This window comes from Rhinatrema bivittatum, chromosome 1 (genome assembly GCF_901001135.1).
Source record: "Rhinatrema bivittatum chromosome 1, aRhiBiv1.1, whole genome shotgun sequence".
NCBI lineage: Eukaryota > Metazoa > Chordata > Amphibia > Gymnophiona > Rhinatrematidae > Rhinatrema > Rhinatrema bivittatum.
Genome location: NC_042615.1, coordinates 708,436,011 through 708,462,281, shown reverse-complemented (window position 1 = coordinate 708,462,281; position 26,271 = coordinate 708,436,011). Strand labels below are relative to the sequence as shown.

At 44.9% G+C, this 26,271-nt stretch overlaps 1 protein-coding gene across 1 annotated transcript in view; it reads left to right on the top strand.

Annotated features, from left to right (window-relative positions):
• The window catches only part of SHISAL2B (shisa like 2B), a 92,036-nt gene that overhangs the window by 21,348 nt on the left and 44,417 nt on the right, over nt 1-26,271 (top strand). Inside the window, exon 2 of the mRNA XM_029586289.1 lies at nt 16,926-17,083. Within this exon, the coding sequence (XP_029442149.1) occupies nt 16,926-17,083 (158 nt within the window). The remainder of the gene's footprint in view (nt 1-16,925; nt 17,084-26,271) is intronic.

Sequence of the window (26,271 nt, the reverse complement as noted above, 5' to 3'; positions counted from 1 at the left end):
CTGGGTGGTACACTGGTGCTGGCTGATGGTGGCTGTCTGCCCATCTTTTGGCAGCAAGGGCAGCTTTTTGCATCTTCTTTTGAATAGACGTCCAGAGGGCAAGTAGCTGGTGGGCAGAGAGTTGCACTGCTGGCAGTGCACTGGGTTCAGGCGAGGAAAAGGGCGGCCGAAGTTGCTTCCCATAGACGGCTAAGAAGGGAGAACTTCCTGTAGCAGTGTGTGTCTGATTGTTGCATGAAAATTCTGCCCATGGGAGAAGCTTGGCCCAATCATCTTGTCTTTCGTTTACAAAGGAGCGCAAGAAGGTCTTCAGAGTCCGGTTTGTACGTTCAGTCTGTCCATTACTCTAAGGGTGGAAGGCTGAGGAGAGACTCAACTGGACCTTGAAGCGTTTACATAGCGCCTTCCAGTAGCGAGCGGTGAATTGTGGCCCTCGGTCTGATACGATGTCCTGGGGAAGACCATGAAGTTGGAACACATGTTGAATGAATAAATTAGCCAGGTTGGGCGCTGAAGGTAATTTTGACAGGGGAACAAAATGTGCCATTTTAAAGAACCGGTCCACAACAACCCAGATGACCGTGTTCCTGTCTGATGCTTGGAGATCCACCACAAAGTCTGTGGAGATGTGTGTCCAGGGCTCCACCAGGATAGGCAAGGGATGTAACAACCCTCTAGGTTTCCCGCCAAGCGGTTTTTGCAATGCACAGGTGGGGCAGGAATCGACGAAGAGACGAACATCTTGTCTTACTGTTGGCCACCAATAGATCTGATTGAGGAAGTCCAGCATACCGGTCTGGTCCGCATGCCCTCCAGTGAGGGATTCATGGGCTCATGCCAACACGGCCCTACGAAAGCAGCGTGGAACTACGGTCTTTTCTTCAGAAGACATGGAGGTGGCAGCGAGACATACTTTCTTAGGATCCAAAATGTACTGAGGCATCTCAGGGGTCTCCTCAATCTCGGTGGACCGTGACAGGGCGTTAACTTGCACATTTTTTGAGCCAGGGCGATATCGTAGCATGAAGTCAAATCGGTCAAAAAACAAAGACAAAGGGCCTGTCTCGGGTTTAGGTGCTGGGCTTGGCGGAGAAAAGAGAGGTTTTTATGGTACGTGTAGATGGTGAAGGGGTGATTGGCTCCCTCCAACCACTGCCTCCATTCTTCCAAAGCGAGTTTCACGGCGAGCAGTTCTTTGTCGCCGATTCCATAATTATTCTCAGCCGGGAGAACCTCCTAGAGAAAAAGGAGCACGAGAGAAGCTGTCCATTGTCGGAATGCTGGCTCAGCACCGCCCCAACAGCTACATTCGAGGCACCGACCTCAACCGCAAACGGCCGACTGGAATCAGGATGGCGGAAGCAAGTGTCTTGTAAGAAGGCCTTTTTCAACTCAAAGGCTTGGCAGGCTTGGGCAGGCCAGTCTACTGCATTGGCTCCCTTCCAGGTGAGCGCAGTCAGAGGAGCCACTATGCGAGAATAGCCAGGAATAAAATGCCGATAAAAGTTAGCAAAGCCGAGAAATCGTTTCAGTGCCTTGAGACCCTTCGGCTGCGGCCAGTTTCTAATTGCAGCGACCTTCTCCGGATCCATCTGGAAGCCGTCGGCCGAAACAATATAGCCCAGAAACGGCAAGGAAGTCTTTTCAAAGCTGCATTTCTCAAGCTTAGCATATAGGTTGTGCTCTCTGAGAATTTGGCGCACTTGGCGAACATGCTGGCGGTGCGTAGGCAGGTCACGGGAGTAAATCAGGACGTCGGCGAGGTAGACGATCACACAGATGTTGAGCAAATCCTGTAGCACCTCGTTCATCAGGTGTTGGAAGACCGCTGGGGCATTACAAAGGCCGAAGGGCATTACAAGGTATTTGTAATGTCCATCCCGGGTATTGAACGTGGTCTTCCATTCGTCCCCGGGACGGATTCTAACTAAGTTGTAGGCCCCGAGTAGATCCAACTTAGTAAAGATCCTTGCGCCTTGGAGGCAGTCAAGTAGTTCTGGAATCAACGGGAGAGGGTAGCGGTCCCGTTTGGTAATTGCATTGAGCCCTCGGTAGTCGATACAGGGCCTCAAGGAGCCATCTTTTTTGCTGACGCAAGCTGCACATTTTACTTTCAGAAATTAGGGTTGGCGCTAATTTCTTCCGGCGCCAGGAAAGTGCACAGAAAAGCAGTAAAAACTGCTTTTCTGTGCACCCTCCGACTTAATATCATAGCGATATTAAGTCGGAGGTCCCGAAAAGTAAAACAAGTAAAAAAAAAAAAAAATTTGAATTCGGCCCACGGCTGTCGGGCCGAAAACCGGTCGCTCAATTTTGCCGGCGTCCGGTTTCCGAGCCCGTGGCTGTCAGCGAGCTCGAAAACCGACGCCAGCAACATTGAGCGTTGGCTGTCAAACCCGCTGACAGCCGCCGCTCCTTTTCCCCGTTTTTACCGCGTCACCTAATTTAAATACAGAATCGCGCGCACCGGCAAAGGGCCGGTGCGCTCGCCGGGAGAGCGGGCGTTCATCCGCTCTCCCGCGGACTTTACTGTATCAGCCTGTTAATTAATTAATCTTTATTTCCAATATCCTGCCTTCTCACCCCTTCTCTAATGCCTTGCATGCAAAAAACAAGCTTTCCCTGGTACACAGTTATGTACACCAGGAAGTATAAAACTGCCTGACTCATCCTATTACACATATGATATGTGTTTTATAAAATGCATGTAATTCTACCACAAAACATACATGTGAATGTAGGCTTACTCGTGAATAACTGGAGTGCATTGAAACCACATATACCTCCCTATTTTAAGTGTATATGTGCTTATGTTTTACACATGAAAGTAAACTAGGACTTACTTGCATAAGTCCCAATTAACATGCGTAAGTCAGCCAGTTTTAAAACATGCACATATTGAGGAAATTGAGCAGTTTACCAATTAGTCCATTAATTTTGCACAGTCCTTCTCCAAGTCATCAAGACCCTCCTGGTTCCTCAGCCTGAACCTCCCCAGTCCACCCAGACCTCCCACCCAGTCGGTACTACACAAAGAACACATTTAATATCAATTACACCAGATAATTATCAGTTGTAAAAATACACGAGTAAGTTGGAAATGTACATGCATATGTGTCTTTTAAAATAGCAAGTTACACACATAGGGGTAGATTTTCAAAAACAGCGCGTTGGCGTACTTTTGTTGGCGCTCCAGGCGCAAACAAAAGTACACGGGATTTTAGTAGATACGCGCGTAGCCGCGCGTATCCACTAAAATCCTGGATCGGCGCGCGCAAGGCTACCAATTTCGTGTAGCCGGCACGCGCCGAGCCACGCAGCCTACCTCCGTTCCCTCCGAGGCCGCTCCAAAATCGGAGCAGCCTCGGAGGGAATTCGCTAACGCCCTCCCCTCACCTTCCCCTCCCTTCCTCTACCTAACCCCCCCCCCCGGCCCTGTCTAAACCCCCCCTACCTTTGTTGGGGGATTTACGCCTCCCAGAGGGAGAAGTAAATCCCCGCGCGCCAGCGGGCCGCTGGCGCGCTTAGACGTGACCCGGGGGCGGTTCCGGAGGGCGTGGCCACACCCCCGGACTGCCCCGGGCCGAAACCACGCCCCGGGCCCGCCCCCGAAACGCCGCATCCCGCCCCGAAAACGGCGCGCTGCTCGGCCCTGCCCCCGACACGCCCCCAACACGCCCCCCTCGGAAAACCCCGGGACTTACGCGAGTCCCGGGGCTCTGTGCGCACCGGTAGGCCTATTGAACATAGGCGCACCGGCGCGCAGGGCCCTGCTCGCGTAAATCCGGGCGGATTTACGCGAGCAGGGCTCTTAAAATCCGCCCCATAACTATTAGCCCTGGAATGCCCCAGCCTGCTCCTTTTTTTTTTTTTTAATCATATCTTTATTCAAGTTTTCTTGTTTCAACCATACATCAATGAACAGTAATGGTGCAACCTGCATAAAAATCAAGTATTCCCCTGAACTGTCCCCTTCCTCATATAAGAAGAGCATAACAATATAACATAACATGAGCAGAGGCTATTTACATGTATATATGCTGTATTTTATGCAAGTAACATTTTAAAAATTCACCTTTTAGAGAAAAAGACCTCTGGGGGATAGAAAAATCCCCACTGTACCCAAATATAACTTGCCTTGTGCTACCAATGAAAAGGCATCAGCTAAGTTTAAATTAATGCAATTAAATCGAATATCTGGCATGAAGAGAAAAAAAAAAGATGCTTCAAAATTCCTTTATAGTTGTCGTGATTTTATTCTCTAAATTATTAGAGCAATCAAGAGAAAATGTTTGCTTCATTTTATTGGAAATATTTCTACTTGCTTGTTTGAAGAATTTGCACAAGGCCCAGAGGGGTGCTGTGCCAGACCCAATCCTTCAAAAGAAGGGAGCGCTGTGCTGGAGCCACTGCCAATAAGTACATTGGAGGAGCAGGGTGCATTATTGCAGGTTCTCCTAGGGTGCCAAATAGTCTTGCACTGGCCCTGAGCATTTCTGAAATATAACTGTGGGTTTCATATAGGAGAGTGTATGAGCTGTGTGATGCATGATGCGTGTGCATGTGTGAGGAGTCAAACTAGAGAGTGGATATATGAATGTGTAAGGTTAGGAAGTTTATGGGTGGTAGGAATGGAATCAAAAAGTATTAAAACGATGTAAGCAGGTTGGGGCATTTATTTGTTTGCTTTTTTTTTTAATTTAACAGTCTTACATTCCTCAAAACTTCCAAAACAATTTGTTCAGTGAGGAGTCCAAGGTAAACAATCATATAAACAAAAACACTTTAGAAAAGATACAAATACACGATCACGATTGTAATACAACTGAAAATACAGATTACATATTATACCATATCATTGTGCAAAAACCTCTTTAAAAAACAATGCCTTCAAACTCTTTCAAAAATTTTAATATCTTTCTCCTCTTCTAACTGTAATGGAAGTTTATTCCATTAGACTGGAGCTGCCTAGGAAAAGGTCCTTGTTTGTTCATGCTCTTAAGCTTTTATGCCAGGTACTTTCAAAAGATTCATATTAGAGGATCGTAATGCACGTTTGGGTTCATACCTTTGCAGTTTATTTTTAACAGACCATGAATGTTCAGAAAAAATTAGCATATGTATTAGTACTAATAATTTAAACTTAGACCACCAGCAGACCAACGGATCAGCTGCTGCATGCCTGCAAGGCACTTTTCTTTCTTTTCTTTTTTCCTGCATTTCCAAATTAACAACAAGAATTCTTGTTACAGAAACATTCAAAGTTGAAATGGCTCAAAAAAACCATAGTTCATATTAAGATATTTCAAGGAACATTTACAGGGATAACGAAGAACAAAGTGGCCCCCCTTGGAGACCACTTCAAAATGCATGGAAAGGAATATTTTTTTTACATAACTGGGTAACTCTAGTAAGATCAGGATAGATCCATATTTTTTGCACATAGAACAGAGATGAATGGTTATGAAAAAAAATGTTAAGACATTGGGGTAGATTTTAAAAGAAGCGCGATCAGCCTACTTTTGCTTGCGCATCAGACTCAAGCAAAAGTACGCTGGATTTTAGTAGATACGCGCGGAGCCGCGCGTATCCACTAAAATCCTGGATCGGCGCGCGCAAGGCTATCGATTTTGTATAGCCTGCGCGCGCCGAGCCGCGCTGCCTCCCCCCGTTCCCTCCAAGGCCGCTCCGAAATCGGAGCGGCCTCGGAGGGAACTTTCCTTTGCCCTCCCCTCACCTTACCCACCCACCCGGCCCTGTCTACACCCCCCCCTTACCTTTGTCGGGGGATTTACGCCTCCCGGAGGGAGACGTAAATCCCCGCGCGCCAGCGGGCCTGCTGCGCGCTGGGCCGCGACCTGGGGGCGGGTACGGAGGGCGCGGCCACGCCCCCGGGCCGTAGCCACGCCCCCGTACCCGCCCCCAAAACGCTGCCGACACGCCCCCGGAACGCCGCGACGACCGGGCCCGCCCCCCGACACGCCCCCCTCCGAGAACCCCGGGACTTACGCGAGTCCCGGGGCTCTGCGCGCGCCGGGAGGCCTATGTAAAATAGGCTTCCCGGCGCGCAGGGCCCTGCTCGCGTAAATCCGCCCGGTTTTGGGCGGATTTACGCGAGCAGGGCTCTGAAAATCCGCCCCATTATTTCTATCAGATTGAAAAGCAAATCTCACCAAAAGATTTCCTCTTTGTAGGATCTCTGTAGTTTGTGATGTTTCCAAAATATTTGAGAGATCCAATGTGAAATCTTGATTACCCACTGTGTCTTCAGTAACTGATGGTAAATAAAATGTTTTAATTATCACTGGCATTACAGCTGAGGGAACTTTCAAATCTTGAGAAATATAATTCCTAAAAAGTTCTGCAGGTGACACCACTCTTATAACAGGAAAACTTAGCACTCTTAAATGTTGCGATGCGGCCCGTGGCTGGAGCCATGAGCCACCTCTTACCTTCACGGCCCGGAGGCCACAGTAGCCGGGACCTTTCCCGTGGCCTGGAGCCGCCCCCGAACCGCCTTTGTTGCTCCTCTTCACCACAGCAGGAGCCGCGGATTTTGGCGTCCTCATCGCGGCCCGGAGCCGCCACCCATGCCGTCTCCCGACAGGTCTGGAGGCCTGCTCCGCAGTGGCAGGGACACCGCCTTGCTCTGCCTCCCACGTTGGGCCTGCTCCAGCATCATCAGCGGCAGGGACACTACTGTCCAGGGTCCTGCTTCTGTTCCTGCCTTTCTAGGGGGCGAGGCCATGTCTCTCTGCCTCTTTTATAGGGCCGGCGGCCGGATCTGCCTCAGACCCCACCTGTAAGCTCCTCCCAGGGAGTTGCCTCTTCTAGCCCTACAAAAGGGCTCAGTTGACTCTTCAACCTCGCTCTGGCAAGGAACGAGTCTCCTAGGAGCAGTCCTTCCTGGACTCTGTCTTCTGCTCCATTTGGACTTCCATCTCCTGTTCCTGCCTGGCATCTTCCATCTTGGATCCCTCACTCATGTTCCCATGATGTCTTCTCATCCTTCGTCTCCAGATGTCTCTATGGCTGTGCAAGTCTCCTGAGGTTCCTGGCTTTTAACTCTCCTTCATTGAGCCCCGCCTCAGTGTCCCGGCTCAGGGCTCAGTCTCTGGGTACCTGGCTCCGAGCCCCATCTCTGAGCTCTCCCTTGAACTGCGTTCAGGTCCTCGGAGCTCCTTGCTCTTGCCTCCTCTTGTTCCAAGTGTCAAATCTTCAGTTCCAAGTCCTCGTCTTCAGTGCCAAGTGCCAAGTCGTTTCTCCTGAACTTCAGTTCTGAGTCTCCGTCTCTTCTGGACTTCATTCCTAGACGAGGTTCGTCTCACCACAGGGGCACACACCACTTGTCCATTACTGGGGAGTGCTTCCTAGCACTCTCCACCATTCCATCGCAACAGATATGCCAAGGCCATGTGCCCCATGGGACTGCCCTTGTCTCGGGTTCCTTTGGCCTTCCTTTTGTTTCTTCGGACCCCATAATTTTTTTGGGGACTTCTTTTCATGACCTGCTGGAGGTGCCAGCTGTCTGGATCTTACGACCTGCAGGAAGCACTTGTGTCCAGACTTTTCATCTCCATGGTGATTCCAGGTTGGGGTTCCATGACTGCCAGGAAGCACCTGCACCCCACCTGATGACCACTTCTACAGTCTGATCCCACCCTGAATTCCCTCCTGGGTCTTCTTTGTTTGTTTTCCTGTTTCTCGTTTGTTCCTTGTTCTGTTGTTCCTTGTTTTGTTGTTTCTTGTTCTCCGTTTGTTTCCTTGATCCTTGTTTGTTCTGTTGTTCCTTGTTTTGTTGTTCTTTGTTCTCCGTTTGTTTCCTTGTTCGTTCTGTTGTTCCTTGTTCTGTTTCTTGTTTTGTTGTTCCTTTGTTCTTTGTTTGTTCTGTTGTTCTTCGTTCGTTCTATTGTTTTCCATTTCTTCCATTTGTTCCCCGTTTGTTCCATTTGTTCCTTGTTCCTTTTGTACCTTATTCCTTATTCTTTGCTCTGCTGTTTCTAGTTCTTTGCTCCGCTGTTTCTTGTCCTTTGCTCCACTGTTCTTTCTTCCAGTTTGTTCGTTCCTCTGTTGCCTGTTCCCTATTTCCTTGTTCCTTGCTTGTTTCCAAATTCCTCTTGTTCCTTGCTCTGTTCCCGTGTTTCCTTGCTCTGTTCCTCTGTGTTTTCCATTGTTCCTTGTTCCTTTGTTTGTTTCCTTGTTGTTCCTGTGTCTTTTGTTCCTCTTCCTTCCATGTTTTCCACACAACCTGCAGGAGGCGCCTGCACCATTCTTGTTCCAGATGTCTTTCCTGGGTCACCAACATCCCGAAGGAGGGGAAGGGACCCCCTTTGAGGGGGGATACTGTTGCAATGCAGCCTGTGGCTGGAGCCACGATCCGCCTCTTACCTTCGCGGCCCAGAGGCTGCAGTAACCGGGACCTTTCCCACAGCCTGGAGCCGCCCCTGGATCAACTTTGTTGCTCTTCTTCACCGCAGCAGGAGCCGCAGACTTCAGCATCCTCTTCGCGGCCCAGAGCCACCATCCACGCCATCTCCCGACAGGCTTGGAGGCCTGCTCCGCAGCGGCAGGGATGCCGCCTTGCTCTGCCTCCCACTTCGGGCCTGCTCCAGCGTCATCAGCGGCAGGGACACCGCTGTCCAGGGTCCTGCTTCTGTTCCTGCCTTCCTAGGGGGCGAGGCCACGTCTCTCTGCCTTTATAGGGCCGGTGGCTGGATCCGCCCCTGATCCCAACTGTAAGCTCTTCCCAGGGAGTTGCCTCTTCTAGTCCTACAAAAGGGCTCAGTTGACTTTTCAACCTCGCCTTGGCAAGGAACGAGTCTCCTAGGAGCAGTCCTTCCTGGATTCTGTGTTCTGTTCCATTTGGACTTCCGTGTTCTGTTCCTACCTGGCATCTTCTGTCTTGGATCCCTCGCTCATATTCCCATGATGTCTTCTCGTCGTTTGTCTCCGGATGACTCCATGGCTGTGTAAGCATGATGTCTTCTTGTCCTTCGTCTCCAGATATCTCTATGGCTGTGCAAGTCTCCTGAGGTTCCTGGCTTTTAACTCTCCTTCACTGAGTCCCACCTCAGTGTCCAGGCTTAGGGCTCCGTCTCTGGATAGCTGGTTCTGATCCCTGTCTCCACGCTCTCCCTTGAACTGCGTCCAGGTCCTCAGAGCTCCTTGCTCTTGCCTCCATCTTCAGGTCCAAGTGTCAAGTCCTCGTCTTCAGTTCCAAGTGTCAAGTCTTGATCTTCAGTTCCAAGTGCCAAATCCTCATCTTAAGTGCCAAGTGCCAAGTCGTCTCTCCTGAACTTCAGTTCCGAGTTTCCGTCTCTTCTGGACTCCATTCCCAGATGAGGTTCTTCTCACTGCAGGGGCACACACCACTTGTCCATCACTGGGGAGCGCCCCTAGTGCTCTCCATCATTCCACCACAACTTTAAATTTGAACTTCTCAAATAATTTTCCAAATTTTCCAATTTCTTAGAATGTATTTGTTCAGACTGAGCCAATACATGTTGAACATCCTAACCGAGGCAACCCAAGAATAAATAGTATCCAGCTTTGATGCAAAATTAGAAACTGAAGTTGCATTAACTTGTGTTTGATCGTTGGTATCCAAAATAGCTTTAGTTAACGATGATATTGAGGCCTCCAGACTTACTAGAGCATCCCAGACTATCTCTAAGGTAATTTCGGGTAGTTTAAGAAGACCAAACTTAGCAATTGTAACATTCAACATGCCGCCTCCACTGCCTCCACTAGCAACGCTGGGAGGAACCGGCCTCGAAGCTGAAGCAACAGGAGTAACTCCATTATGCTCAACAGGAAATCCACTGTTTCCAACAGCATCTAGCCTTGCCCCTATGACAGCATCAGCGGGGACCCCAACCTCCTCCAGGACCTCCTGTGCAATATTCAAGGCACCCCAAATTACCTCGTGGGGGATCAAGAACCATCTGCTAGCGGTAAGAGGCCTTGTCGGGGTAGAGTTGGTGAAGTTGGTTCACCAGGGGTTAAAGAAATGACTTCTGCCAGCAGAGTCGGCATTCGCTCTCTGTCTATCCCCACAGCAGCACTGCACCCAGGCTTATTCCTGGTGTTCCAGCAAAGAAAGTCTCAATCTGGAGTTGGTTGCTATCCAGCGAGGGAGAGCTAGCAATACTCTCCCTCAGCTTAGCCTTTCGTTTTGTGTGAGGCATATTAAATCAAAAAGAATGCTGAAAAAGCAGGAAAACGGGAGAGAGAGATCTTGCTGGTTCTCTCAGTCAGAGGCCATCTTGTTCGCTTACAAGGCACTTTTAAACAGGTCAACAGGTATTAGAAATTTCAATGGTTTCAATAAATTTATAAAAAGCCATCCTCACTGGATAACGAACGTGTTTCTTTAATGTTAACTGTGAGTCAAAGATGATTCCTAGGCTACAAACCAGATAGCTGGGACAGCAAAATACTAGAGTAGTTTATCAAAATTACAGTGGCATTATCAGACCTCTTGCCCACCTAAAGAAGACTAGTTTTTGATATATTGAAGAATAAATCTAAGAAAGCTAACCAATTTTTCAATGTAGTCATACACGTTTCAAAACTTTCAAGTGGAAATTCACCATGTCCCATACAAGGAAAAATATCTGCACATCATCTGCATATATAACAAGGCCCATGGCTTGTACAATCTTACCCAAAGAGGATAAATAAAGATTGAACAAGACAGAGGACACAAGACAGTGACGCCTGATGCACTCCAAAGCTTACTCGACCCCATAATGAGTAGAGATGTGAATCGGAACCGGAATCGGTTCTGATTCCGGTTCTGATTCACATCGTGTTTTTTTTTCGTCCGGCCTGATCATGGTTTTGTTTATCGGCTGCGCCCGAGCCAATAAACAAAAAACCCACCCGACCCTTTAAACCTAATCCCTTAGCTTCCCCCACCCTCCCTACCCCCCAAAAAGCTTTTTACAGGTACCTGGTGGTCCAGTGGGGGTCCCAGGAGCGATCTCTCGCTCTCGGGCCGTCAGCTGCCACTAATAAAATTGGCGCCGATGGCCTTTGCCCTTACCATGTGACAGGATATCCGTGCCATTGGCTGGCCCCTGTCACATGGTAGGAGCACTGGATGGCCGGCGCCATCTTTAAAAATGGCGCGGGCCATCCAGTGCTCCTACCATGTGACAGGGGCCGGCCAATGGCACGGATACCCTGTCACATGGTAAGGGCAAAGGGCCATCGGTGCCATTTTGATTAGTGGCAGCTGACGGCCCGGGAGCGGGAGATCGCTCCCGGGACCCCCACTGGACCACCAGGTACCTGTAAAAAGTTTTTTGGGGGGTCAGGAGGGTGGGGGAAGCTAAGGGATTAGTTTTAAAGGGTCGGGGTGGGTTTAGGGTTTATTTTTGTGTGCTGTTTTTCCTGCCCTCCCCCAAAACGATAAGAGAATCCCATGAACAATTTTGTGGGGTTTTCCTATTGTTTTGGGGGAGCCCCCGATTTCTGACGATTTTGAAAATATTGTACGATATTTTCAATCGTCTTAAGCCCGATTCACATCCTTAATAATGAGTGCTGGTCTCCTTGTTACACCCACTGTCCTCTGCCCTGAGAAAAGATATATAAAACACCTCAGCATAGCCTGTAATCCCAATATCTCAATATCTCATAGCTGGGAAATAAACAAATCATATTTAATGGTGTCAAATGCAGCTGACATATCTATCTGCACTACAATCCCTGACCTGCAACAGTCCAAAATGCAAAATAAAGTATCAAGCAGTGACAGCAACAATAATTCAGTATTATCTGTCTTTCTGAAACCAAATTGGTTATTATCGCTCATCATGATCTAATAAAAATTCATCCAACTGCAATAACACTCCCTTCTCCAGTATCTTAGCAAGGATAGGCAAATTTGAAATAGGGTGATAATTGCTAACTTCTGCGGCTGAGATGGCTATATTCATCTAAATTGGCCTAAAGGTTGCTTCTTTTAACTGATCTGGTACATGCCCCTCTAGTAATGACTTATTTACCATTGTTTTATGAATGGCAAAGGAGAAGTCTTTCATAGCCTTAACCAACAAAAATGGGCCAAGGGTCATGATGAGAAAACATTGATTTAGGCCCTGTTACAATAGTGGTTATTTCTTATAAAGATAATAATTGAAATTCAAACCACCTGTCTTGAACTACAGTTTGCAATACTGTGTTACAGGCCCTAGGCACCATCCCAAGTTGTGTATGTATTTATCTGATCTTGTTCTCAAAATTATCAGCCAGCACATCACATGAGAGAATTTTGGTGTCCACTCTCTCTGGCTTAGAGGTCAATTTCTTTGTGATTATGAAAAGCTCCAATGGGCGATAAAGGAAGCTGCTTAAGAATGTGCTGTAACAATCTATTCTTGCCTGTCTACACATGCCTCTGCAATCATTCAGTAAATTATAATAATTATTTAGATTCTATATCATCACATTTTTGCCACTGTCACTCGGCCTTTCTTACAGCTCTCCATTTGTTAATTAATGTATAGGAAAACCATGTGGCACCTTTGGCCTTGTTCCGAATCCTTACCTCCTGCTCTGAGGCTACTGTATCATAAGCTTTAGATAATGTGGAATTCCAGCTGGTAACTACATTCTCAACAGGGAGCACATCCTGCACTTAATCCACTACTCAAGGCATTCATAAAAACATGAACAGACAAAAAAAAAACCCCAACATATTGCTATATCTCTTCATGTTTCTATCAAGCAAAATGTACCCTGTATAACTGCTACATGACCTCACCACAACCTGAAATCATAGAAATAACACACATTTGGACAACTAGGTTTCTCAAATGCACATACTATATAATAATACCATAATGTGAATTTGAGGTTCAAGTGTTGTAATAATTTGATGTCTTTTCAATAAAAATATTATAAAATAAATCCCTTTCTCTGTGCTTAGCTGAAAACAATGGATTGACATAGGGTTGGACTACTTTCTACAAACCAGCCTAGAAATCTTATAATTGCTGACACCTCTGACCCTGCCCTCCCTACACATACACACATATATTTTCAGTGTTCCCCTTTCCCCACCCCTCTTCTTCTATTCCTCTCTTCCCATTCCCAAACTGCCTTCTGCCTCACCAATCTCCCTGAGACCTCTCTCTAGCCCCACAATCTTCCTTTTAGTCTTCTCCTATTTTAACCTTCGCTGCTTATCACGCTACCTCCATTGTCCAATTTCCCCATCACAATTTCTCCTACCTCCAGCTTCTTGCTTCACTCTCCCGCATGACCTCCTCTCACCCTTCTATCCACCCCTCCCACCTCCCTCCTATCCTTCACTTCCAGAAAACCCATGTTCAACCTGTTGACTTCAGGAAGTGAAGGCAGCAGAGAAAAGAGAAAATAAATTGCAGAATATCCCCACCCTCATCCACATTTGGCCAAAAGTAACATTTGCTAAACAGAGCAGACGACAGAAATATCACTTCTAATTCTGTTCCCTCAAGTAGTTAAATTGTAGTATCTGCTGTCACCAGATATAGTCACAGCAAGCAGCATAGCAGGGTTGAAAAAAGGTCTGGATGACAAATAAACAGATATTAGGATTTGGATGACAGCCAAGTTGCTTCACATTCATATTTCTACAGGGGATACTTAAATGAACATTGGTTTTCATCTGTTAGATGCTACTTTTCTTTGGGGCCATTGTCAGAGACAGAATGCTGGACTAGATGGCCCATTGGTCTAACCTATTCTTAATTTCTTAATTAATGCATATCAATTTGTTACCCCTTCAATCTTGAGAAAATCCCTCTTTTTTCCTCCTTCTTCTCTCTCATGTTCCCAATGAAATATCTGCTGTATTTCCCACAAACTTGCCTACATTCATTTCCTCTTTATCTTTCATTCCCTTCATCTTCTTGCTTTGACAGAGTCTGTCGAGAGGTTATCTTTTCTCCCACAACTCACTTCATACACCATGGCGATGGTACTGGGCTACTGTTTACTCTCCCCTTCTTGCAGATTTCAACTTCTTCTTCCTCATCATTCCCACTCCTGTTCTTTTGAGGTCCATGCCATCCACTTATTCACCCCACTGACTCTTCAGGTACCTGTCATGTATTGACCCAACTTAAGTCCTTCTTCCTCACCAACTTCAGTCTCTGGCTTTCCTTCGTCCTAGTTCCATCTTCTCCTTCCTTTATTCTTGGAGATTTTAATTTCCACAGGGAAAACCCTCTGATTCCTACTCCTTAAATCTCTTTGCTTTTATCTCTTAATTTGACAGTCGATTATGCCCTACTGCCCCATTCACTAGCATGGCAACTGCTTTGATCTGGCCCTTTCTTCCAGCTGCTCTCTCTCAGACTTCCCCACCACTGTACTTTCTATTTCTCATTATCACCTGATAACCTTTACATTTAATCACCCTCTCCAATATTCTTGTTCTGTCACCACTAACATCTTTTTGAATTCCAATGCTATTAACCCTTCCATCCTCTCCAATACTGTCTTGCCTCTCCTGTACTCTAAAACATTGTCAGAGTCTGTTGAGGAAGCGGTTTCTTGTTACAATATTACACTTGTTTCTGCTTTAGAAACTTTTGCCTACCTCTTCCCCTTCTTGCTAGGCATACCAAATGCCTGTTAAATTCTTGATTTCACTTGCAAAAGCATCTCTAGCTAACATCTGATTACCATGCTAACTTCACATATTTCAAATTCATGATCACATCTTTCCAGTCTACATCTTCACTAATCAGAATTCTATTTGGATTTTTATACCAAGCAAACCAAACCCTGTAGCAGTAAGATAATAGGAAAAAGGAGAATATTGAGCTAAGGAATTTGTTTATATTTTTAAACCATCCTTATTAAATCTTCTGCCTTCAATACACGGAGATATAATGGTTTCCTATTTATAAGCATCTAAACAAAGTAGAAAACTATTAATATTCACATCTAATAAAATATTATATAAAGGTATCATACAAAAGTGCATCAAAATACACTTTAGATTGAATACCGCAATATTGTATTCAAATCATGAATTTGAAATATATGAAGTTAGCATGATATTCAGTATAGCCGAGCTCACTGTATAACCCGCACGCTGACGCAGGTTACATAGGCGGCGCGCTCATCCGCCCCTAATGCAATAGGGGGATTAGCGTCTATTTAACCCGCGTTGGACGCAGAGTGAATGTAATATCACTCATCACATGCAAATGCATGTGAATGAGCCTATTCACTCCGCATGCAAAAAAATGTGCGTCTCAGACGCAGGCAAAAGAAGTATAGAAAAGCAGAAAAAAAATTGCTTTTCTGTACTTCTTTTTTTAAGTAAATAAAATAAAATAAAATAACTCAGCAGACCAACGCGGCATCGGTTTTCATAACCTGCCATCTGCCAGTAATGAAAACGGATGCTCAGAGGGTCACTGTCACAAACTGGGCTGCATCAAAACCTTAATTTCATGTACAGAGGGGTAGGAGGGATAGGGTTGTGGTGGGGGGTAGGAGGAATCCTGGAGAGATTCATATATTTTTTTAAGACGGGAATTGGGAGCGGAGGTTGGGAGAGGATGTTTTAAATTTATTGTGTCCAATTTGAAGAGGGCTTAGTCTTTGGAGCTCACGGGGAAGGAAAGAGAGTGCCTGGTTAGGGCCTGTAGGCCCACAATCTTTCTTTTTTTCCCTTTTGATCACTATTTAACCAGCTATATTATTTTGGATAGCTTGGATATCCAAGACTGGATAACTACAGACCTACTTGGAAGCAGGTCTAAAGTTATGTAGCTTTCCTAGCTGGATATACCAGATATTCGGCTAAGTGAGCCAGATATCTCAGCCCCTTGTTCAAGTATAACTTAGCTGGATAAGTGGCTAAATATGCAACATTTCCTATTTAGAAGTATAACTTTTGAGTTATCTATCTAAATGGTTTTTGAAGATGGACCTCAATAATAATAATGTCTACAAAAACTAGGTGGTATCGGTCTTACTCAGCCAAATTCACAATAAACAGAAACATTATGTGACTTATGAGGCCATCTTAAGGCGATGAAAAATAGCTTCTGTCCCTAAAAACTGCCAATTCTTCCATCCCTTTTTTCCTTCTTCCTTTGCTTTTAGAACGTTATTTGCAAACTCCTGTTTCAGTTGCCTGGGTCTCTAGCTGATACTTTGACTCACTTGGGTTTTCCAGTTGGTTTTAGCATGCTCTTCATAAGGCACATAGACTCTATCAAAGTATGCCAAAACGTGAAGTGGAGGCCATTCCAAAACCCTGCATAACGGTTTGAGATATAAATCCTCTCAGAGTGGCATTTGCTTTAGTATAGGATAAGAACATTCTATTCAGATTTTTCAGCTAGTATTTTGGTTAGAAATTGTTCTAGTTCCCAAATTTCTGTGAATAAAGCCAATTTTCATAACTCTGATTACTACCAGCTGCCTCCTGCTAGCTTACATCATCTTGTCTTTAAGTGTTGAGACTACACAGGGGAGGAGGAAATGCCTAGACCCTGAATTGATTCTTTTCCAATCTGCTGGGCTGGCTAAAGTCCGGATTAAATCTGTATTGACTGATGAAATGAAGGCTTTGAAAGAAAAATAGAAATGTGAATAATACTGCTTTTAATGTAAAATATATTAATGCTATGATGCATTTTATGTTATATTATTAATTTTATTATACTACTGTGATTTAAAGATTGTCTTTTAAAGGACCATTCTATCAACAATGAATTGAACTGCAAGTCAATAGTGTCCCTGTTATACAATCAGCTAATTAATTAAATGGACTGAATGAAACACCAGAGAATCATCTGCAATACCTGTGTAAAGTACTAATGTAGCATGAAATATGCCGTGGTGAGCAAAGCAAACATTTGGGTAGTTAAGTAGTATGCGATATAATTCGGATTCTTTTTTTTCAGCATAGGTGCTTTAATTGGATTGGGAGTTGCTGCTTTGGTATTACTCGCATTCATCATCACTGTCTGTGTGCTTTGCTATTTATTTCTATACACAAAGCCACAGAGAACAGATTCTGGCCTGAAACTCCAGCATCTGGATTCCTCATCTATCAAAGAAGGTAAGCTAAAAGAGATTTCTCTGCCAAATGTTTGGACTACGGTTGGGAGAATAAATCACATCTGGCCAATTCATATCAGATTTGTATTGCTCTGCTGGCTATAACTTGGTTTGCTTTAAAATCAAAATTTGCTTCTGGCTTAGATGTATCTAACTTGCTTTGTCTCTTTTGTTTTTTTTTGTTTTTTTAAATATGAATGAGATAACTAAAGTTTAGGGAGGACAAATGGACTAGTGGTTAAAGCACTGGGCTATGATTCAGCAGAAGTCTTCACATGTGAGCACAAAATTCCCTCTCTGCTAATGACTCTGAATAACCTCCGGCAGGTCACCTTATCTCCCTCTGCTTTTGTGCTCACTTGCGAACAAGGATTAATCTTAATCTGACTGTCCTGGTTATTAACAAATTTAACAAAAACATTTTCTAGCTCATCAAGTGTGTGACTAATATCAGGACGATTTGGCAGCTCTCTTTGTGCAAGAGATCTAGCAGCATTTTTACTGCAGTTAGATGTAAAGTGAGTACAGAGCCAAGTCAAAATGAGCAGCAGCAAGAAATCTTGGATTTAATCCATGGCACATGAAGACAAAGATATCTGATGTGTACCGTTTCGCTCTCCCTAGTTGCTATGCCAGTTAACTCTGAACTGACTCACCCATCCCTGGTTTAAAAAGTGTTGCTATTTCTCAAAAGAAAAATATATTATAAATTAGTTTTTAGCAAACTGTACAAATAAAATAAAATATTCATTATGGGCTCATCTAAGGATAGTGAAGTTACTATTACAAGTGAAGGCAGATGTAAATGTTTACGAATTCCTCTGCTTGCCTGACCTGCATTAGAAAGCATTATAATATTCTTACCCAAACAAAACTTGTGGTATATAGTAAAATATAATTCTTAAATAGTATATTTTGTACAGAAGCATGCCAAAACACCTTACAATCACATATAAACATGTATGAAAAGCCACCAAATACAATAAATCATCATGCTACGGTATAAAAGAAAAGAATTAACACTTAGGAGAGGAATGGCTTGAGCTAGATTTGAAGAGATGCAGACTGTTGGTCAGGTGAAAAGACATTCACAGATCACTTTAGACGTGGAGTTCCAAACACATAAGAGAGCGGGGGGTGGGTTAAACATGTCTGGACTAGTTTTTTTTCTTTTTTTTGGGGGGGGGGGGGCGGCACTGCAAAAAGACCAGCGGCAGTACACGTACTGCATCGCTGACCACCCCACGCTCTTAAGATCAGCACTAATTAATGTATGATCCCTCCAGCCAGCACCATTTTGAAATAAGGCCCTGGAGGGGCAGAACAACTAGGGAATCAATCCTACACCATTGGACTTTGGTGCCCCCCCCCCCCATGAGTGATGAATCCCAGATCTACCGTTCTACACCAGAAATTTCATTAGGTATCCAATCCCAAACCTCAGCCTGCATGTCTAATATGGTTGCCTGGATATCCCATCACCATCTTAATTTAACGTAGAGAAGACAGAACTCCTTATCTTTCCTCCCAAACCCACTGCCCTCTTCTCCCTTTCTCTATTTCTGCAGATAACGCTGTCATCCTTCCAGTCCCTTCAAGCCAGTACCTTGGGGGGGTCATATTCAATTCTTCTCTCTCCTCCTTTACACATTTACAAAACACTGCTAAAATACATTACTTCTTTCTCTATAAAAACACCAAAATCCATACTTTCCTTTCTGTACATACCACTAGAACTGTTTTCCACTCTCTCTTCATCTTCCTGCTTAGACTACTGCAACCTCCTCCTCACAGGTCTCCCAGTGAATCATCTCTCTCCACTGTACTCTATCCAAAATTCATCTGTATGACTTGTCTTTCACCAATGTTGCTACATCTTTGTAACTTTAACTGTTGGGCTAGTGGTCATTATAAGATCCCAAAGACCACACCTTAAATACGGGTTTAAGTTGTTAAAGTTCTCTTCTGATGTTAATACAATCTGATGCCCAAGATTCCCTGTTGGAGAAAGATTACTTCCTAGGCCCTGAACATTGGTCACCTGTCAAGCCATCATTTCTGTCTATAGTATATGGCAGCGATTATCACACCGAAATCTGATTTGGTTTCCAGTTTAATGTTTACTGATTAAAGATGGGAATGAATGAAACTATCCAGTTACAATTTCTTATTCCTAATATAGTGAGCCTAAAGGATCTCTTCTAAAGAGGATTCTTCTATTGTTCTCTGAGGGAAAAGCAGGTTGTTAAAACAAGCAAAAAACCACACTTTGAAATGTCTGTATGCCAATGCCAGAAGTCTAAGAAGTAAGATGGAAGAGTTAAAGTGTATAGCAGCAAATGATGAGATTGACATAATTGGCATCACAGAGACTTGGTGGAAGGAGGATAACCAATGGGGCAGTGCTATATCAGGGTACAAATTATATCGCAATGATAGGGAGGATCAACTTGGTTGGGGTGTGGCACTTTATGTCCGGGAGGGTATAGAGTCCAACAGGATAAAGATCATACAAGAGAGTAAATGCTCAGTAGAATATATATGGGTTGAAATCCCATGTGTGTTGGGTAAGAGTATAGTACCATCCACTTGGACAAAATGGTCAGACAGATGATGAAATGCTAAGAGAAATCAGGGAAGCAAACCAATTTGGCAGTGCAATAATAATGTGAGATTTCAATTACCCCAATATTGACTGGGTAAATGTAACATCAGGACTTGCTAGAGACATAAAGTTCCTGGATGTAATAAATGATTGCTTCATGGAGCAATTGGTTCAGGAACCAACAAGAGAGGGAGCTATTTTAGATTTAATTCTTAGTGGAACACAAGATTTGGTGAAAGAAGTAACGGTGGTGGGGCCACTTGGCAACAGTGATCATAACATGATCAAATTTAAACTAATAACTGGAAGGGGGACAATAAGTAAAGCTGCAGCTCTAACACTAAATTTTAAAAAGGGAAACTTTGATAAAATGAGGAAAATAGTTAGAAAAAAACCTGAAAGGTGCAGCTGCAAAGGTCAAAAGTGTTCAACAGGCTTGGACATTGTTTAAAAATACAATCCTAGAGGCGCAGTCCATATGTATTCCGCGCATTAAGAAAGGTGGAAGGAAGGCAAAACGATTACCATCATGGTTAAAAGGTGAGGTGAAAGAGGCTATTTTAGCCAAAAAAACATCCTTCAAAAATTGGAAGAAGGATCCATCTAAAGAAAATAGGATAAAACATAAGCATTGTCAAGGTAAGTTTAAAACATTGATAAGACAGGCGAAGAGAGAATTTGAAATGAAGTTGGCCATAGAGGCAAAAACTCATAATAAAAACTTTTTCAAATATATCCAAAGCAAGAAACCTGTGAGGGAGTCGGCTGGACCATTAGATGACAGAGGGGTTAAAGGGGCTCTTAGGGAAGATAAGGCCATTGCAGAAAGACTAAATGAATTCTTTGCCTCCATGTTTACCAATGAGGTTGTTGGGGAGATACCAGTTCCAGAGATGGTTTTCAGGGGGGATAACTCAGACGAACTGAATGAAATCACTGTGAACCTGGAAGATGTAGTAGGCCAGATTGACAAACTAAAGAGTAGCAAAACACCTGGACCGGATGGTATGCATCCTAGGGATCTGAAGGAACTAAAAAATGAAATTTCTGATCTATTAGTTAAAATTTGTAACCTATCATTAAAATCATCCATTGTACCTGGAGAGTGGCCAATGTGACCCCAATATTTAAAAAAGGCTCCAAGGGCGATCCGGGTAACTATAGACCAGTGAGCCTGACTTCAGTGCCGGGAAAAATAGTGGAAACTATTCTCAAGATCAAAATTGTAGAGCATATAGAAAAACATGATTTAATGGGACACAGTCAACATGGATTTACCCAAGGGAAGTCTTGCCTAACAAATCTGCTTCATTTTTTTGAAGGGGTTAATAAAAATGTGGATAAAGGTGAACCGGTAGATGTAGTGTATTTGGATTTTCAGAAGGCGTTTGACAAAGTCCCTCATGAGAGGCTTCTACGAAAACTAAAAAGTCATGGGATAGGAGGCGATGTCCTTTCGTGGATTACAAACTGGTTAAAAGACAGGAAACAGAGTGTAGGATTAAATGGTCAATTTTCTCAGTGGAAAAGGGTAAACAGTGGAGTGCCTCAGGGATCTGTACTTGGACCGGTGCTTTTCATTATATATATAAATGATCTGGAAAGGAATACGATGAGTGAGGTCATCAAATTTGCGGATGATACAAAATTATTCAGAGTAGTTAAATCACAAGCAGACTGTGATACGTTACAGGAGGACCTTGCAAGACTGGAAGATTGGGCATCCAAATGGCAGATGAAATTTAATGTGGACAAGTGCAAGGTGTTGCATATAGGGAAAAATAACCCTTGCTGTAGTTACACGATGTTAGGTTCCATATTAGGAGCTACCACCCAGGAAAAAGATCTAGGCATCATAGTGGATAATACTTCAAAATCGTCGGCTCAGTGTGTTGCAGCAGTCAAAAAAGCAAATAGAATGTTAGGAATTATTAGGAAGGGAATGGTTAATAGGAAGTAAAATGTCATAATGCCGCTGTATCGCTCCATGGTGAGATCGCACCTTGAATACTGTGTACAATTCTGGTCGCCGCATCTCAAAAAAGATATAGTTGCGATGGAGAAGGTACAGAGAAGGACAACCAAAATGATAAAGGGGATGGAACAGCTCCCCTATGAGGAAAGGCTGAAGAGGTTAGGGCTGTTCAGCTTGGAGAAGAGACGGCTGAGGGGGGGGATATGATAGAGGTTTTTAAGATCATGAGAGGTCTTGAACGAGTAGATGTGACTCGGTTATTTACACTTTCGAATAATAGAAGGACTAGGGGGCATTCCATGAAGTTAGCACATTTAAGACTAATCGAAGAAAATTATTTTTCAAACAATGCACAATTAAGCTCTGGAATTTGTTGCCAGAGGATGTCGTTAGTGCAGTTAGTGTAGCTGGGTTCAAAAAAGGTTTGGATAGTTCTTGGAGAAGTCCATTAACTGCTATTAATCAAGTTTTCTTAGGGAATAGCCACTGCTATTAATTGCATCAGTAGCATGGGAGCTTCTTGGTGTTTGGGTACTTGCCAGGTTCTTGTGGCCTGGTTTGTCCTCTATTGGAAACAGGATGCTGGGTTTGATGGACCCTTGGTCTGACCCAGCATGGCAATTTCTTATGTTCTTATGTTCATTTTAATTTGTTAAAGGAACTTTTACATCTTCATTCCAGGAAGTCTTACTGTATTAGACTATGTTTTCTGTTGTGGTTTATTTCAGATCCCAAGATAAGAAGACCTAATTCAAAATACCTTTCACCATCTTATAGTCCCTTGACAGAGAAGACCCTAGAGGTTTCACTGGACTGTGGCTTATATATTGGAATTGATCTCTTCAATCTAATAGATGACCTGGCTATCAAGTAGCCTTGTAGAACTGAAGGTCAACAACATCTTTTTTAGCAGATTGGACTTTTCCATACACCTGCACTTTGGCTTTGGTTAATGATAGTGGGGTAGATTTTCAAACGGTTACGCACGTATATTACGCACGTTTCCCCGAAAACCCGCTCCTGCAGGCGCCGAGCCTATTGGGGCGGATTTTCAGAGCCCTGCTCGCGTAAATCCGCCCAAAACCGGGCGGATTTACGCGAGCAGGGCCCTGCGCGCCGGGAAGCCTATTTTACATAGGCCTCCCGGCGCGCGCAGAGCCCCGGGACTCGCGTAAGTCCCGGGGTTCTCCGAGGGGGGCGTGTCGGGGGGCGGGCCCGGTCGTCGCGACGTTTCGGGGGCGTGTCGGCAGCGTTTTGGGGGCGGGTACGGGGGCGTGGCTACGGCCCGGGGCGGTCCGGGGGCGTGGCCGCGCCCTCCGTACCCGCCCCCAGGTCACGGCCCGGCGCGCAGGAGGCCCGCTGGCGCGCGGGGATTTACGCCTCCCTCCGGGAGGCGTAAATCCCCCGACAAAGGTAAGAGGGGGGTTTAGACATGGCCGGGCGGGTGGGTTAGGTAGGAGAAGGGAGGGGAAGGTGAGGGGAGGGCAAAGGAAAGTTCCCTCCGAGGCCGCTCCGATTTCGGAGCGGCCTTGGAGGGAACGGGGGTAGGCTGCGCGGCTCGGCGCGCGCCGGCTATACAAAATCCATAGCCTTGCGCGCGCCGATCCAGGTTTTTAGCAGATACGCGCGGCTCCGCGCGTATCTACTAAAATCCAGCGTACTTTTGTTTGCGCCTGGAGCGCAAACAAAAGTAGGCTATTTGCGCGCCTTTTAAAATCCGCCCCATTTTGCATAGGTTCGGAGACACACGCAAGCCCCGGGACACGCGTATGTCCCGGGGCTTGAAAAAAAGGGGTGGGAGTGGGTGGGGTGGTCCGGGGGGCAGGGCGGGGGCGGGACTGAGGCCTCCGCACAGTGGCCGAGCCGGGGGATCGCGCGCCGGCACTTGGCCGGCGCAAGCTACCTACGCCTGCCCAAAGGCAGGCGCAACTTATTTAACAAAGGTAAGGGGGGGTTTAGATAGGGCTGGGGGGCGGGTTAGGTAGGGGAAGGGAGGGGAAGGTGGGGGGAGGCGGAACAGGGAAAGCCAACGGGGCTCCCCTAGGGCTCAGCACGTGCAAGGTGCACAAGTGTGCACCCCCTTGCACGCGCCGACCCCAGATTTTATAACATGCGCACGGCTGCACGCGCATGTTGTAAAATCGGGCGGAGATTTGTGCGCGCCGGGTTGCGTGCAGAAATCTATGCCCGCGCATACCTACTAAAATCTGGCCCAGTGTTAGTATATTATTTTAATGACAAAGTATAATTAGTGAAGCTATGAGCTTGAGAGGAGATACTTGGAAGGCAGGGTCGTAGGTGGGCAGCTATTCAGTGTGTCAGGAAGCAAGCAGAGGTGAGGGCAGAAAGCGTACAAGTGAGTTGTGAAGCAGGCAAAGGTCAAGAGCAGGTGGCGGTCAAGCATGTCGTGAAGGAGGCAGAGGTCGAGGGCAGGTGGTGGCCAAGTCTGTCGTGAAGCAGGCAGAGGTTAGTGGCAGTCAGCAGGCAAAACAGGATCCAAGAACAGACCAAGGTGAAACCAGATATCCATCCGAAGGGAAGAAGGGATAGATAGGCAGGGAAGTCATGCGAGGAGAACCATAGGCAAGGAACACTGAAGACACAAACTGGAATGAAGACAAATGCTGAAGCAGCACGATCTATGCTAGGTAGTGGGTCCTGTTGCTGAGGCATATTGTGGCTGGAGCACTGTCCTCAAATAGGGCTCCATTGCTGATGTCATCAAGAGGGGTCGCGGGAGCTTTCCCGCCATGGTCCCTTTAAATATGGAGATGTGACGCGTGTGCATGCCTAAGGAGGATGAGCCACACTGGGGTCTGTGGCAGGGTCCCTGCCACATGTAATGGCGGTGTCCTGCCACATTTGCTGGTGGCATCCCTTCCACTTGTGTAGGTTCATAGCTTCAAGCTGGGGCAGAGTTAAGAGCGGTGGTCCATGGGAGTAGTCCACGGACCGCTGATCATAACAGTGTACAATTTGACTTGTGATATATTTTATTTTTGATAAATATGATAGTATTTTATAGTAGGATTTTGCAAATGTTTTTTTCTTTCAACACAACAGTCAAACAGATGACCTGGCTATCAAGCAGCCTTGAATAATTGAAGTCATTTTTTACCAGATTGGACACTTCCATATACCTGCACTACTTTGGTTGAGGTTAATGATAGCGTAAGTATAATTTTTCAATGCAAAGTATAATTTATTTAAGCAATATACAAGAAATTGAGTTCAGTGTGCAATTTGAATCGTGATATATTCTATTTCTGATAGATTATATTATGATTCAAATTGCACATGCAACTCAATTTCTTGTACATTGCTTCAACGTCAATATGGGAGAATATAGTCTTAGAGGCCCTCATGATTCATTTTGGAGTAAGGGGTGCATATAGGGAGGTCCCAGAGGCTGAATTTGAAGTTTTAGTGGAGAAGTTTTAGCCCGTGATGTAGTAGTTAACACAGTCTTTACAGCTGCTAAACTTAACAACAATTTCTGGGTTGTTAATGTTGCAGCACTAGCAGGGTATTTCATCAAGTTGCATTAGGGTCTCATTGCACAATAAACATAGTCTAACATGCGATAAATGTGTGGCTTATCGCAAGGTGCATTAGTATTTAAATATGATAATGAGTATGCAAAATCAAGAAAATTATGTAAATGATGGACTCCTACCATATTTCACAGTATACTATTGGGCAAAAAGTTTTATCATGCTATAGCGGCTGTTTTTGTGGGATAGTGGTATTTATCGCTCGTGATAAAATAAGCCCTTCTCTCAGACACACCTACACAGCCCTGGTGAGTCTATAAAAACACCTTTTTTACCTGCCCTGTCTTCCTAAAGCTACAATGTTAGATGGATGAATACTAGTAGTGGGATACTGGCAGCTTCAGGCTGCTCAATAACAACAACAATCATAATACAATTCCAACCACTACAATAGAAAAGGGAGGTTCTAACACCTCCTAGGGAAGTACTTCCACTGAAGCTAGAGCTGCAAGCCCCACCAATGGAGCAGGATGGCCCCCATCAGGGCTTGCCATGCAGGATGCCACATAGGTGATACAGGGAGTGCATCTTTCATCCCCGCACAATATTGCTGGGGATGCCTGAGAAACACGTGGATTACAAACTGGTTAAAAGACAGGAAACAGAGAGTAGGATTAAATGGTCAATTTTCTCAGTGGAAAAGGGTAAACAGTGGAGTGCCTCAAGGATCTAGGACTTGTGCTTTTCAATATATTTATAAATGATCTGGAAAGGAATACGACGAGTGAGGTAATCAAATTTGCAAATGATATAAAAATTATTCAGAGTAGTTAAATCACAAGAGGATTGTGAAAAATTGCAGGAGGACTGTGTGACACTGGGAAAACATCCAAATGGTAGATGAAATTTAATGTGGATAAGTGCAAAGTGATGCATATAGGGAAAAATAACCATGCTGTAGTTTCATGATGTTAGGTTCCATATTAGGAGCTACCACCAAGGAAAGAGATCTAGGCGTCATAATGGATAATACATTTAAATTGTTGGCTCAGTGTGCTGTACCAATCAAAAAAGCAAACAAAATGTTAGGAATTGTTAAGAATGGAATGCCAAAT